Source organism: Apus apus, chromosome 19 (assembly GCF_020740795.1).
Source record: "Apus apus isolate bApuApu2 chromosome 19, bApuApu2.pri.cur, whole genome shotgun sequence".
NCBI classification, from domain to species: Eukaryota; Metazoa; Chordata; class Aves; order Apodiformes; family Apodidae; genus Apus; species Apus apus.
In genome coordinates, this window is record NC_067300.1 from 6,871,819 (window position 1) to 6,884,596 (window position 12,778).

Below are 12,778 nucleotides of genomic sequence, written 5' to 3' on the forward strand. Positions count from 1 at the left end.
CCGGGAAGGGGTTAAGGGCGGGGGCGGAGGGTCCGTCCCGCCCGGCCCGGCCCGGCCCGGCGCTACTTAAGGCGGCGGCAGGAGCGGGGCGGGCGGCTGGGATGGCGGCTCCGCGCCGGCCGAGCGGCGGGGGGCTGCGGCGGGCCCCCCAGGACGGGCGGCTGGAGGAGATCAACAAGGTGGGGCCGAGCCCACCCCTGCGGGGAGCGGGCGGAGGGCTCGGAGGGGCGGGAGGAGGGCGGCGGGACCGGGGCTGACCCGCAGCCCGGAGGGGACGGGGGGGGAGCTGCCCCCCGCTTTGCTTTTGTCCCCCTCGGGGGGGGCAGGCGGTGGCTCGGGGGGGGTCGTTGCTCCCCGTCCATCTCCGCCCCGGGTGTTGGGGCTCTTCCCTTACCAGCCCGTGGCCGGTGGATGCTCAGGCTGCCACGAAAAGTTCCTTTGGGACCGTGCTCCAGCGGGAATAGGAGCTGTTGTTCTCCCAGAGGGTTTCAACCGCCCTTCGGCTCTATCGAGCACTTTGATTTCTCCTCCCAGGAGTGAGAAGTGTTTGCTGCTCGGACGAGTCGACTCAAGCCTTTCTAGTTTTAATCGTGCTAGATGAATGGGGAGCCCAGGGTGGTTGGATGTCCCACAAGCCTTGGGCAGGGGGAACGGCAGCTCCTGGATTAGTGCAGAGTGTGTTGGGCCACATGCCCTTTATGCCAGGGTCAGGCAAGGTCCTTTCTCCAGAGCTTTGGGCTCTTGCCCCTTTCCTTGCTTGGCATGGCCTGCAGGGCAGCTCTGCTGGCATCCTTCCCAGGCAAGAGTAGTTATGAGGGTGAAAAGAAGGTTTTAACCTTCAGACGATCAACGATGGGATTTCAGGGGTCATCTCTAGGTGGGTTTTGGTGGTCGCTTGCTGACAGAGCCAGCAGCAGCTTTGTCCTGTAGGCAGAGAAATCAAGACAAGAGCCTGGAAGTGATGGTGGGCTTGCCTTGCCCTCCTTGCATTCCCTGGGTTGTGAAGTGTACCAATACATTCTTCCAGGCAGGGGTGAGACAGTGGAGGTGAAGCTCGTGTAGGTCACTGGAGAGGGAACGATGTGATTAGAAACCAGGAGGTGCTGAGGAGGAAGAGCAGAGTAAGAGGTGCTGTGGCATAAGGGATAGAATAAAAGCACTTGGCTTGAAAAGGAGCCTTTGAAACCTGGTGTTGGAAGGCAGGCACGACGTGTCCTTTTCCAAGGGGGTTTGTAGGTGGGCCTCAAGAGGCCCCCAAAGCCAAGGCAGTGACTGACGCTTGGGCTGGGGAGGAAGGGAGCGTGTTGCACCTGCTGCTGCTGTTTCTGCTGCTGCAGAGCTGGTCTCCAGCATTGCTCAGGCACAGGGTGGGTGCAGGACCCCCCAGCTGGTAGGAGAGCTGTAGGATTGAGACTGGGGTGTCATGCTGCCACACGGGCACAGGCTCTTACCACTTCCCTAAGCAGCCATCGCTTCTGGCAGGCTTCTTCTCCGGGTGAGGTCTGGGTGACAAAAATGAAACAAGCTACATAACTTCCCACTGACGGAGCTGGGAGCTGCTTGTTTCACGTCCTTGCTGCTCCGCCTGTTGGCTCAGAGCCAGGAGAGGGGGTTTCAGCATCTAGAAACCAAGCTGCAGGTAGTGGCAGCCCCCGGATCCTGAGCAGCCCTTGCACTGTAGTGGCTCCGGGCAGCAAACCCTGCACTGCTGTGCTCTGCTGGCTCTGCCAGCTCTGCGTGGGGGCAGTGGGGGTGTTTGATGTGAGCAGGCATGCAGCGAAGCAGCTCACACCTCCCTCTGAAACTGAGCTGATGCAAAAACCTGGGCTGATATTGTGGCTGGAGCCAGGGAGGGGGTTTCCCAAGATCTGAAGAGCCCCAGGGCTGCAAAACAGCAAAGTGCTCCTGATAAAACCTATCAAGCCAAGTTCCTATCAGGCTTAATCTCATTGTCTCATCCTAACACTTAGCTCCCTCCCAGCCCTGTTTTCCTGGCTGTTTTCTACCCCAGAGCTCTCTCTGGGAGAAGGGTCTTTGGCAGGCAGTGGACTCCGTGCACGTGTGCTGCTTGACAGCCCAGTCCTATTGCTGAATTCTCTCTTCCAGCTGGAAATGCTCCTCTGGGATCCCCTCTTGGCTGTTCCCCCTCTTCCTGGGGAACGACAATCACATTGTTCAGCCTCGTGCATCCAGGTGGCAAGTCTAATCCAGCACAGATTAGTTTCAACCTAGTTTTACCCTCTAATGCGCCGCAGCGAAGGAATTCAGCGTGCTGGGGAGCAGGTGCCTGCTTCTCCCAGCCAGGGGAGGCAGGAGCATCCCTCAGCCCCTTCCCAGCCCCAGCAGGCAGGGTGGCTGGCATCAAGCACTTAAATGGCCCAGTGAGAGCTTGGCCTTCTGCTTGGAGATGCCTTTTTGGAGAGGGAGGGAGGATCTTGCTTTCCTCAGGCTGCCTTGCAGGTGGCTGGGACCTTGTGAGGATGAATTGATTGGCTTAGTAAAGTGTCTCTGCCCAAGAAAGGCTGTTCAGGGCAGGAGCTGGTGGGGAGAGGCTGGGGCTTATTTTTAAGCAGTTCCTATTCATAGAATATGCCCCTTAAAATGGGAGCTGTACCAAAGGGCTCTAAGAGGAACTTCAGCCTGAGAATGAGTCACTGGCCCTGGGGACTGAATTCCTGTGTGCTATTGTGAGTATTTGCCTTATCACAGGGGCAGCCCAGCTCGAATACAATGAGGAGGGTGGAATGCCTTTGAAATACGCTCTCCTGTTGCTTCCTCCTTTCTGGAGCAGAGCTGTGATGCCAGTGGGCTGTCCAGTTACCCTGCAGTTGAACTGCAAGGGGTCCTAGGTGTGTGCAGTGTCACATATCCTCCTCTCATCCTATGCTGCCAGGGGCTGTTGGACCCCTGGGCTCGTGTCCCTCAGCTGTCCTGGATGGATGTTGCATTCCCTTCAGCCTTCACCAGTTCTGTGCTGCTTCTTGCTCCTGGAGAAGCCCTGAGCTCTGTTCTCACAACCCCTGTCCTGGTAGGTACAAGCTGTCTGCTGCTGCTGCAGGGCAGGAATGGAGCTGTGATCTGGTGGCCAGGGGATGTTCTGGTCCTGTTTTGGTTCTCAGTGATGTTTGGCAAGCTCCTTCTGCTGAGGCTGTTCAGCAGTGGCAGTAGGTAACATGACTCTGCTCTCTGATGATTTCTGCTGCTGGCTGAGCCCAGGTCTCAAAGCTGAATTGGGCCCTTTGTGTTGGGCTGGCAAATGATACCCCTGGGTAGAAATAACTGAGATAAATGAAACTGAATTACCAAAGGAGAGTGAAAGAAGGAACTGGGAAGATTGCTTTTCACCACAGCTCTCAATTTGAGTTGGTGACCTTGGTGATAAGGGAAGTCTGTGTCACTCTGGTTTAGTGTGCATGGTCTCTGGTGTCCCATCTGAGGTGGGAAGAGGGGATGAAAGTCACTTTTGTCCTAGTGGGCTTCCTACAGAACCTCAGTTCAGCTGCACAGAAAGGTCTTCCAAAGCAGTGCTGAACTGGCAGCGAGGGATGGAGGCATTTGGACTCATTGGACAGGGCCAGGCTCCCCTGTCTCATTGAGGAAGTGACTCCAGGTGTGTGGGCTGGAGGGGCCCAGAGCACGTGCTGCAGGGTTAGGCTGGCAGGCAGTGACTGAGTGTGGAAGGCTGGTTGTGTTCCTGGCTTGGGGCTCCAATGCTTCCAGAGCTGACCCAGCAGCCAGAGTGGCACAGCTCATCCCACCTGGGGACAGCTGGGATCCATCTTCCTTCAGGAAGAAATGAGAACATGCTCTGGAGGCTGGAGAGCACTTGGGTTAGTGATGGCTGGACCTCCTGCAGACCTGATGCAGATGGGGTTTCTTTTGGGGTGGGGGAATGTCTCATAAATCACAAAGGATGCTGCCCCATGCTGGACATCCTAGCTTCTTGGGAACCCACTCCTGTCTTCCTTGTGATCACGGATAACAGGGGTGAGGAGCACATGCCCAGAGTAGGGAACAGCCTCAGCCCTCTATCCACTTGAGCCCCTGGAGGGGTTTTTATCCTGGACAGGAGGTGCATAAGCTGTGCAGATGTTAATGATTTCTGCACTGAAGAATGTGGTGTTGTTGCTGAACACAGAGTCACTGAGCTGTGCTGGGCTGGCTGGAGCAGGCGGTGTGGGAGGGCAGGGACAGGAGCAAGACCCTGCTGCTCCCAGCTGGGGGGTGTTGCTGGCAGGGCATTGTCATAGAGCTGGCTGGGCAAGCTGTGGTCTGTTCTCTCGAGTACCTGAAGGTTTCTGAGGTGAGGCTGGGGACAAGTGACCAGAACTGACCCAGGATTTCCTCTCCAGCCTGAGCAGCATAGGAGGAAAACTGGATAGGCAGTTTGAGCGAGCGAGAGCCTGCTCCTTCCCCTAAAATACCTGCTCTCTCTTGGTGCATGATGTTCTGCAAACTTTGCCTGTTCTATTTGCTAGAGCTCAAAATCTCTGAGATCAGAGTGTTTTTGCAAGGCATAAGAGCCCTTGTTGGAAACAAGTGCTTCATCCCATGCTGTGTGTGCTTAAACAGAGATGAGGGAACCTGAAACCTTGGGTGAGCAAGAAGAGGGGGTTTCATGTGGTTAATCCAAAAGCACATGGGGTCCAGTCTCCCCTCAAGCTGTTGGTGGGATGTCTGAGATACCAGAGGCTTTCCCCTTGCACTGCAGTGTTAATGACAAGGTGTGGAGGGATTCAACTGCTTTCCAAGCCTCCTTGAACTGTTGCTCAGATGTGGCTCTCTGGGAATTGCGTAGGTCTTCTGGGCAATGCTGCATTTGTGCATGCCCTCTAGGGTGTTTTCCTTTATCTCTTTTAACCTAGGGATATCCTTTTTTTTTTTTCTGTTTTAGGAATTTCTCTGTGACCCAAAGTTCAGTGATGAAGAAGATCTGGAGGAGAAGTTGGCAGTGTTCAAAGGTGAGAACTGGAGGGTTTCTGTGTCCTGTTTCAGCCTATTTGCTCTGAATAGATTTCCCTCAGCACTTGGATCTTACCAGCCTGAGATTGTCTGCCAAATGCAAGTGACTGAGCTGGGGTGGATGCCTCCCCCTTGCTTGTGAGACTTGGGGAAACTCCCTGGAGAGGTGCTTTTCCCACATGAGCCTTTGTGCTTCCCCCACTTGCAGGGCAGGGACATGTCACCATGCAGACATCCTGCCTGGCGGCTGCAAAACCTGCTGCGTGGGCAAAACCCTGGGGAGCAGCAAAGGAGGATGGTTTCTGTCTAGATACCTAGTTAAGCTAGTTGGTATCATGGATGATGCAGTAGCTGGACTCTTTTTTAGAGTGAGTAGGAGGACCTCTTCCCACAGAGCAGAGATTTCAGCTGTTTCCAAAAGGTGTTGTGGCCCTTCTCTCCCCAAAAGTTCCTTCAGTCTTATCTGGTCCTTCCTGAGTCCCTTGGTACCAGAAGCAATAGCAGCAATGTGTCTAGTTCTGGCCAAAGCCTCTCTAACTTCAGCGGGTCAGCTGAGCTTGGTCCATTGGCTGGGATAGGGGTTAGAGAAAAAAGCCTGGAGTCCTCTGGAGCTTGTCCCCAAAGTGGTTACAGTACAAGGTGTGTCTGGGCTGTTCTGGGTGCATCCACTTTCTTTCCAAGCAGTGGCTGGAGGCAGTTGAGCAAACATGCCTTCTGTGTCACAGTGTCCTCAAGGTTTGTCCTCAGCCTGGCTGTAACCAACTGAAGCCTGACTTTGCTTCCACTTCAGACATTGCTGTTTCCCTTTGAGGTTTGGCTTTGCAATCCAGCATGGAAGCATCTGGCTGGAGTTTTGTGATCCCTTCCCCTGCTGGGGACAGAGGAGCCTCCTGTGCTCCCCATCCTTCTTCTGTTGCCTTTTGTGTGGCTTTGGCTTTTGGCTGCAGACCCGCATTATTTTTCCTGTCACAATTGGGGCTCTTCAAACATTGCAACTGCAGGTCACAGGCACAGAATTCCCTGTAACAAGAGCCCTTGGCATCTCCTCCTGCTGCCTCGTGAGTTTGCCTCCGTGGCCTGTCCCACTCTCCAGTGCCTCCTCCAACAATCAACTCATTGTGTGATGGGGTGGGGGGAGTGTTTTTCCTCTACCATCCTTCCCCCTGCCCTCCCCAGCCAGGCCTGGGGAGCCCCCGTGCAGTGTTTGTGTGAGGGGAGGGACCAGGCGTGGTTTTGCCCCACCAAATCCCTGCAGCTGGGGTGGGAGGGAAAGATGAATGTGTGAGCCAAGGCTCAGAGCAGGGTGGTGTGAAGCTGCCTCTGTTCTCGGCGTGTTTGGCCAAGTGTCAGCTGAGAAGAAAAGAAAACATGTGCTGGGCACAGCCATGGAGGAGCAGGGTTTGTGTCCCTGAGCACATGCTGGGGTGTCTGACCCCTGCCCTGGGACACTGCAGTTCATTTGCACAAGGTCACTGTGGTGGGGCAGAGCGTGGGGAGAGCCAGCTCCACATCACACGTCGCTTTGGTCCCTGGGCACGTGTGACTGCCCCGATGCCATCTAGGATCGGTTGCTTAATGCTTGAAGGGAGACATTTATTCCTGCCTGAAGCATGAAGAGCTTTGTTTTGTACATGGCACTCCCTGGGGTTTGTCCTGGTCCGTTTGTGACAGTCGTAATCCACCAGCTGAGACCCAGGTGGAGATCTGCTCAGCCATTCCTCTGCCCAGAGCTGCCCATCAGGCCAGCTAACCCAGCTCTGTCCTTCAGAAACACAGGTCCTGAGAAAGCTCCAACGTGTGAAACCCCCTCTTCCCTTTGGCTCCTTAAATTAGCCTGCCACCTCATGCTCATCAGCTTGCTGGTGTCCCTGGAGCAGAGGCAAAAAGTCTTTTTCCCTTGGGGGAAAGGAGCAGCCTGGGAGCTCTCACTTAATTTGAGTCCCCCGTGGCTGTTCTGGGGAAGTGAGTGCTAACTGCAGGGATTTCTCCAGCTCAGCCTGGAGGGATGGTGGCAGCAGGCATCTTGCTCTTCTCATTTAGCAGAACTGAGATGATGGGGGAGCCCCCTGCAGTGCTTGGAGCTGTATGATCTGCGAGACAGACAAATCCTTGCCTGAAGAGCTTAAAGCCTAAATGGGGAACAGCTAGGAAGAGGAGGGGGGGGGGTAGGAAGCACAGGTGTGCCACTCCAAAAGTCAGAAGCAGCACAAAACCAAAATCAGTGCTTTTTCTCTTCTGGCATGCCAGCTTTTATCCCACAAAGCTCACCAGACCTTCTTGAGCAGGCTCTGCCTTTCTCTGAGGATGCAGGAGTTGCCCCATTCAGCAATGTTTGGCTGCAGGCTGGAAGGGCAGTCAGCCTGCTCTGGCCAGAACTGCTCCTAAGCGTGTTCTTGGCTTGGCCCTTGAGCATCTCTGCTGGCAGGTGCTGCCCTGGGAGGGCAGTGCAGCGTTGGGAGGCCTGCAGGGTTTGTCCCTTGCTATTGCAGGCAACGACGTCATTTAAATCCCCCTCCTAATCCGATCAAGCTTCATCTGGGGAGTGCTCAGGGGTTTGTTTTCCTTGCTACTCCTTCTGGGAGGCTGTTCCAGAGCTTTGTTTTTCTGGCTGGAAACCTTCTGACACACTTGATGGCTAGCTGATACCTTGTTCTCATGCCAGTGTTTTCCTTCAGCTTAAATGAAAACCACAATTAAAGAGCACTTAATTTGAGAGCTCTGGCATTGAGATGAGGGTACTGAACCCAGGTCTTGAGATGATCTCCCTCTCTGAACTGTTTGCATTCAGCAGTGTATCAATCTTTTCCCCAAATCTTCTGTTCCATGGCTCTGAACAGGCAATGCTCCAAAGCCCTGCACAGCCCCTGCTCTAGTGCCCTGCTAATTTGCTTCTGTGTCTCTTCCAGAGAAGTACATGGAGTTTGACCTGAACAACCAAGGCGAGATTGGTGAGTGTCTTGGGGATGCTGGTGCTGGGCTGGAAGAGCAGCAGCCTGCTGAAGTGGTGTCTGCTGCTTTCCTCTGCACTCCTGTTGCTGAGGAGGAAAACCTGTGGGTTTGTCCCATGTCCAGCCTTGCTTGGATCTTAATTGCCAGACAGAGGCATCCTTGGCTCTCCAGCCCCTGCTTCTCAGCTTCCCCAGTCTCTCCTTGCCTGCTTGAAGATCTACACTCTTTTCAGTCTTGTTCTCTTCCTGAGCCTCTGCTTAACTTTTCCACTTCTTTTCTTCTCTCTTTCTCCCCACTGAGGCTGCCTTCTTGATCCTCAGCATTTCCAGAGCCAGGAAGCTGCTGGGCTTGGACAATCCTGGGCTTTGCCTGGCCTGAAGTAGAAGTTGTGTCAAGCCATAGTGCAGAGGAGCTCTTTGTTTTGCTGGGAAGGGAGTGAAGTGAAGCAGAGGACTTGGGTGTGAGTCTGGCTCAGCTGAGCAGCCCTGGTTTGGGCCCAGAAAGCACTGATTATGTAAAGATCCAGCCTTCTGCAGGCCTGGAGCTGATGCTGCAGTGTAATCACTTGCATGCTGCACCCTTCCAGGAGGCTGCTGCCTTGCTCCCCTCCTCCTGGAGCTGAAGTAAAGCCTGTGGGGAGCTGGAGGAGGCCTGACTCATGCTGTGCTGCTGTTTCCTGGAGGGAGGGGGCCACAGGTCCCAGCAGGGCAGCAAAGCAACGGGAGGAAATGTCCTGTGGCGATGGGCAGAGGCACCTGCTCCCTGCAGCCTGGTTGTCTCTGGCTTTAACCCCAGCATTGTTTCCCTCCTCCTCATCCTTGTGATTCTTGGCACTATGCTTTGAGCTAAAAAACAGTGTCCCCACGTGTCTCTGGAGCACTTGGAGAGTTGTCCCTCTTCTGCATGCGTGCTGCTTTTATCTTGAGCTGCACGAATGGGCAGTGATGCTCTGTGCTGGGCAGTGCTGGAAGGCTGCTCTTGGCTTTCAGCAGTAGCTTAGTGCTTTCAGCCCCAGAGCCTGCAGCTGAGGTGATTTGAGGTGGGAACTCATGCCTGTGTCCCTGAGGGCTGGTCTGTGCTCAGTGTGGTCACTTTGACAGCACCAATTGCTTTGCTCTTGCAGATTTGATGTCAGTCAAAAGGATGATGGAGAAGATGGGTGCTCCAAAGACCCACCTAGAACTCAAGAAGATGATCTCTGAGGTGACCGGAGGGGTTAGTGAGACCATCTCTTACCAGGACTTTGTCAACGTGATGCTTGGGAAACGCTCTGCTGTGCTTAAACTGTGAGTGTCCCTGGGAGGGAGTGGGGGAGACACAGGATCTGAGCTCAGTGTTGGGGAGCTGGGAAGCAGAAGCTGCTCTGCCTGCTGGAGCTAGAGCTGTGCATGTTCAGTGCTCCTGGAGGGGAAATGAGGACCTTTGTGAAGGGGGAGTTTGCAGAGAGACAGGAGAGGTGCACGGGCTGAGCGGGGGTGAGTGCTCACAGCAGAGCTGCCTGCTGTGCCCTAGCACAGCCCTCCCTGTGCTCTGTGCAGAGCCAATCTCCCCCTTTCCCAGGGCTGTGCAGACACTCAGCACTCGCGGACTTTTCCTGTCTCTTCCCTGGGGCTCCTGCTGGATTTGGGGACACAGGCCCCTCCTGTGAGTGTGGCAGGACTTGGTGAATAACGATACTGCCAATGCCAGCAGCCTTGGCTCCTGTTTCCTGCAGGGTTGTCCCTCCCTGCCTGATTCTGGAGAGACAGGAGGTGGGAGACAGCTTGAAACAGCTGGCTTGTGCTGGGAGAGGTTTTCATGCAGTACAGGCTGCCAGCACCAGCCTCCCACGGCCCCCTCTGCCCTCTTGAAAGGGCTCTGAAAGTCCTGCTGTAACAAATGGCTTCCGAACACTTGCTTGGCTCCCTCTCCACCCTGTTGAAGCCTGGCTTGTCCTTTCAGAGCCACAGAGGCTGGCCCTGCTTTTGTCTCTGTAACCACCATGAATAGGAGCTGCTGCTCTCCATCCCCCTTGCCCCTTTCTGAAGGCAGCTTTAAAAGTGCAGTCAAGGCAGGTTGGGAGGAAGGATCTTGCTCCCACCTCTCCCAGGGTCCCTCTTAGCCTGTATGTGCTTGCTGGTGATAATTCTGTCCTCTCCCCACTGAGTGCCCTGTGTCAGTGTGTTGGAATGCTCCTTTTCCAAGCACATGCAGACTTCTGACACCCCTGCTCCTCCTTTCTTCCTCCACAGAAGCAGGCTGAGCCTGCCAGCCTGTCCCGTATCTTCCATCTTTCCTCCCAACTGCAGCAGCTCTCACAGATGGGTCCCTTCTTCTGCTCACAGACACCCCATTGTCTGTTGGGCTCTGTTTAGAGCAGGAGCAGAAATGTAAAACTCGTCCCAAGAGCAGTGCAGTCCTTTGATCCAGCGTGGCAGCTGGCATTCCCAGCCTAGCTGCAGTCCTCAGGGAGGAAGGCAGACAGTGCTAGTGGTTGCAAAATGCTTGGGATTCTTTTAGCCAGTGCCTTGCTCCTTGTCTCTGCCCTCTTTCCTGGCTGGGGATGCTGTTGCTTGCTTGGTGTTGGCTTTTGGATGCTCTGCTGTGTTAGGTACAAGGTGGGCCAGGGACAATATTTGCTTTTATGCATCAAGGGAACTTGGTGTGCAGTGTGTGACCAGGGGATTTTGGAAGTGGCTAAATAAAATGTGCTAAGCCTCTGGGCTCTGAGAGGAAAACTAGCAGAGGCTTTGGGAACCCACTCCTGGAACCTGCTGGAAAAGCAGAGTGGTGTGCCAGGCTGGCAGCACTGCCCTCTGGCTTTCCCTCCTCTGGTAATTACCAATACCCTTTGCATAGAAGGCAGATCCCGTTTTTCAGCAGATAATCCCACCCCCACTGATGAGTGAAGATGCACCTGCTTTTTTTCTTTTTTTTTTTTCATTGGTACTATCTGTTTTGTTTTGCAGGGTCATGATGTTTGAAGGAAAAGCCAATGAAAGCAATCCAAGACCTTCTGGTCCACCTCCTGAGAGAGACATAGCCAGCCTCCCTTGAAGAGGACAGGCTGAAGAATTGGCACTGTTTGCTTTGGTCTGTAACAGAGGTTACTTGTGCTTTGTTACTCTTTGCTGTGGACAGTCCTAGTTTTCAACTAACCTGCCTTAGAGGATCAGCAAGGGAAGCTGGAGACCCCCCAGCTCACGTCTTTCTGCTGCATCTCTTAGCCAACCTGATTTGTTAGAAGCTGTAGCACCAAGTGTAACGTGAGACCCCTCAAAAAGAAAAAAAAAATAATCCTGTGATCTCAGTCTTTGCCCTTCCTGCATTTCTCCAACAAGGAGCTACTTTCTTCCCTCCCCTGTAGGGGTTCAGAGCTGTGCTTGTCATGGCAGGTCCCTAAGGGGCTTTCCTGCCAGGCATCAAGTGCTTCTCTGGCAAAGCCCCCAACAGCAGCTTCATGGGTGCTAAGAAAGAAGTGCCTTCTCTGCTGCATCCTGTGCTTCCTGGCTGTGGACGAGTCCTTCCCCTCCTGACCTTAGCAAAACACAAGCTGGGCTCCCGCTGCTGCAGCCTGGGGTGAATGTGGGCAGGGGCACGGACAGAGGGGTCTGCCTGCAGGGAGGTGGGCATGGCTGCTGCCAGGAGAGCTTCTCTCTGCTCTGTGGGTCCGTCCTGCACTCGGATCCCAGTGGAGGATGATGGAAGCTACCTTTGGGGCCCCCTTCCTGGTAAATCTCTGCTTGGATCCGATCAGGAGCGCAGCCTCCGAGCAGGTGGCTGTGTGTCCTGCCCATCCAGTGCAGAAACAAGCTGCTGTTGGGCCTTTGCAGCCCCTCAGGAAGGCTTGGGGAGGGGGGAAATTAAACCCCCAGGTGAAAGGAAGCTGAGTGACTAAACCCTGGGCCCTGCCAGAGCAGCTGCAGGTGAGGATCTGTCCCCGCAGAGCAGCTGCTCCATCCCTCTGGTTTTTGCAGACCTCCCTCCCTGTGCTTCAGCTGGGTCTCCTGGGGTTCGTTTGTACCTTTTCCTGAAGGATCAGCCCTTGAGTCTGCAAAACAGGAATGGCTGCAAGCCTGGAGTGGGAGCTGGGACTGAGCTGCCCACACGCTGGTGGCTGCAGTGGCTCTGCCTCTCGACACACTTTCTGGAATTCAGGCATTTGCTCTTTTGCCCTTTCCTCACTCTTTTCTTAAATGTTTTTAACTATTTTTTTTAATCATGGTTTAATGATTTTTTTTTTAAAGAAGGAAATGCAGACGATTAACTCTTGTTAGGCTGATTGTTCCTGCCAAAGGCTGCACTTTTAAATAAATAAAACCCAACACGTTCTCACTACTGTTTGCATGAAAACCAAAACTGTAATGGAGAAGAATATTCTGAGCAAAAGCAGTACTAGTCTACTTCAAGGACTGAAAATAAATCTTCTGAAGCTACACAGTGTGTCAGTGCATTTAGTTTAGCTCCTCTGCAGCTCAGGCCATAAGATGGGTTACAGATTAAGGGAGCTGATTTTCAAGTCTGTTAATATAAACCCTTGAAGACCCTGGCGATAGGTTTGGGCTATCTTGATCTGATCTTTATCTGTAATAACTGACTGAATGCTGTGGAGTTTGTGTTAAAGAATGCAGAGGCCACCTCCTGAAAGCTGTCTGGTTTTTTTTTTTCTGCTTACTGAAAGAAAGCAGGTGGTGGTGCTTGTTTTAAGGAATAGCTTGTATATCAAGAGCAGACACTTGTAATGTTTCTCTTGAAAGAGTAATTTTTTTTTATCCTCTCTGCTCTTGAAGCAATTGCCTGAGGTTCTTGTCTGATATGAGCTCTCAAAATGAAGAACCAGGCTTCCTGGGGGAATGACAGGATACACTTTTTTTCCATGTGTTCCTCA

At 53.7% G+C, this 12,778-nt stretch overlaps 1 protein-coding gene across 1 annotated transcript; it reads left to right on the forward strand.

Moving 5' to 3' along the window:
- Nucleotides 1-88: 88 nt before the first annotated feature.
- Nucleotides 89-12,328, forward strand: AIF1L (allograft inflammatory factor 1 like). Its single transcript, XM_051636587.1, has 5 exons — nucleotides 89-179; nucleotides 4,895-4,961; nucleotides 7,869-7,910; nucleotides 9,035-9,197; nucleotides 10,860-12,328. The coding sequence occupies exons 1-5, from the start codon at nucleotides 102-104 to the stop codon at nucleotides 10,945-10,947; spliced, it is 438 nt and encodes a 145-aa protein (XP_051492547.1). The 5' UTR covers nucleotides 89-101; the 3' UTR covers nucleotides 10,948-12,328.
- Nucleotides 12,329-12,778: the final 450 nt, after the last annotated feature.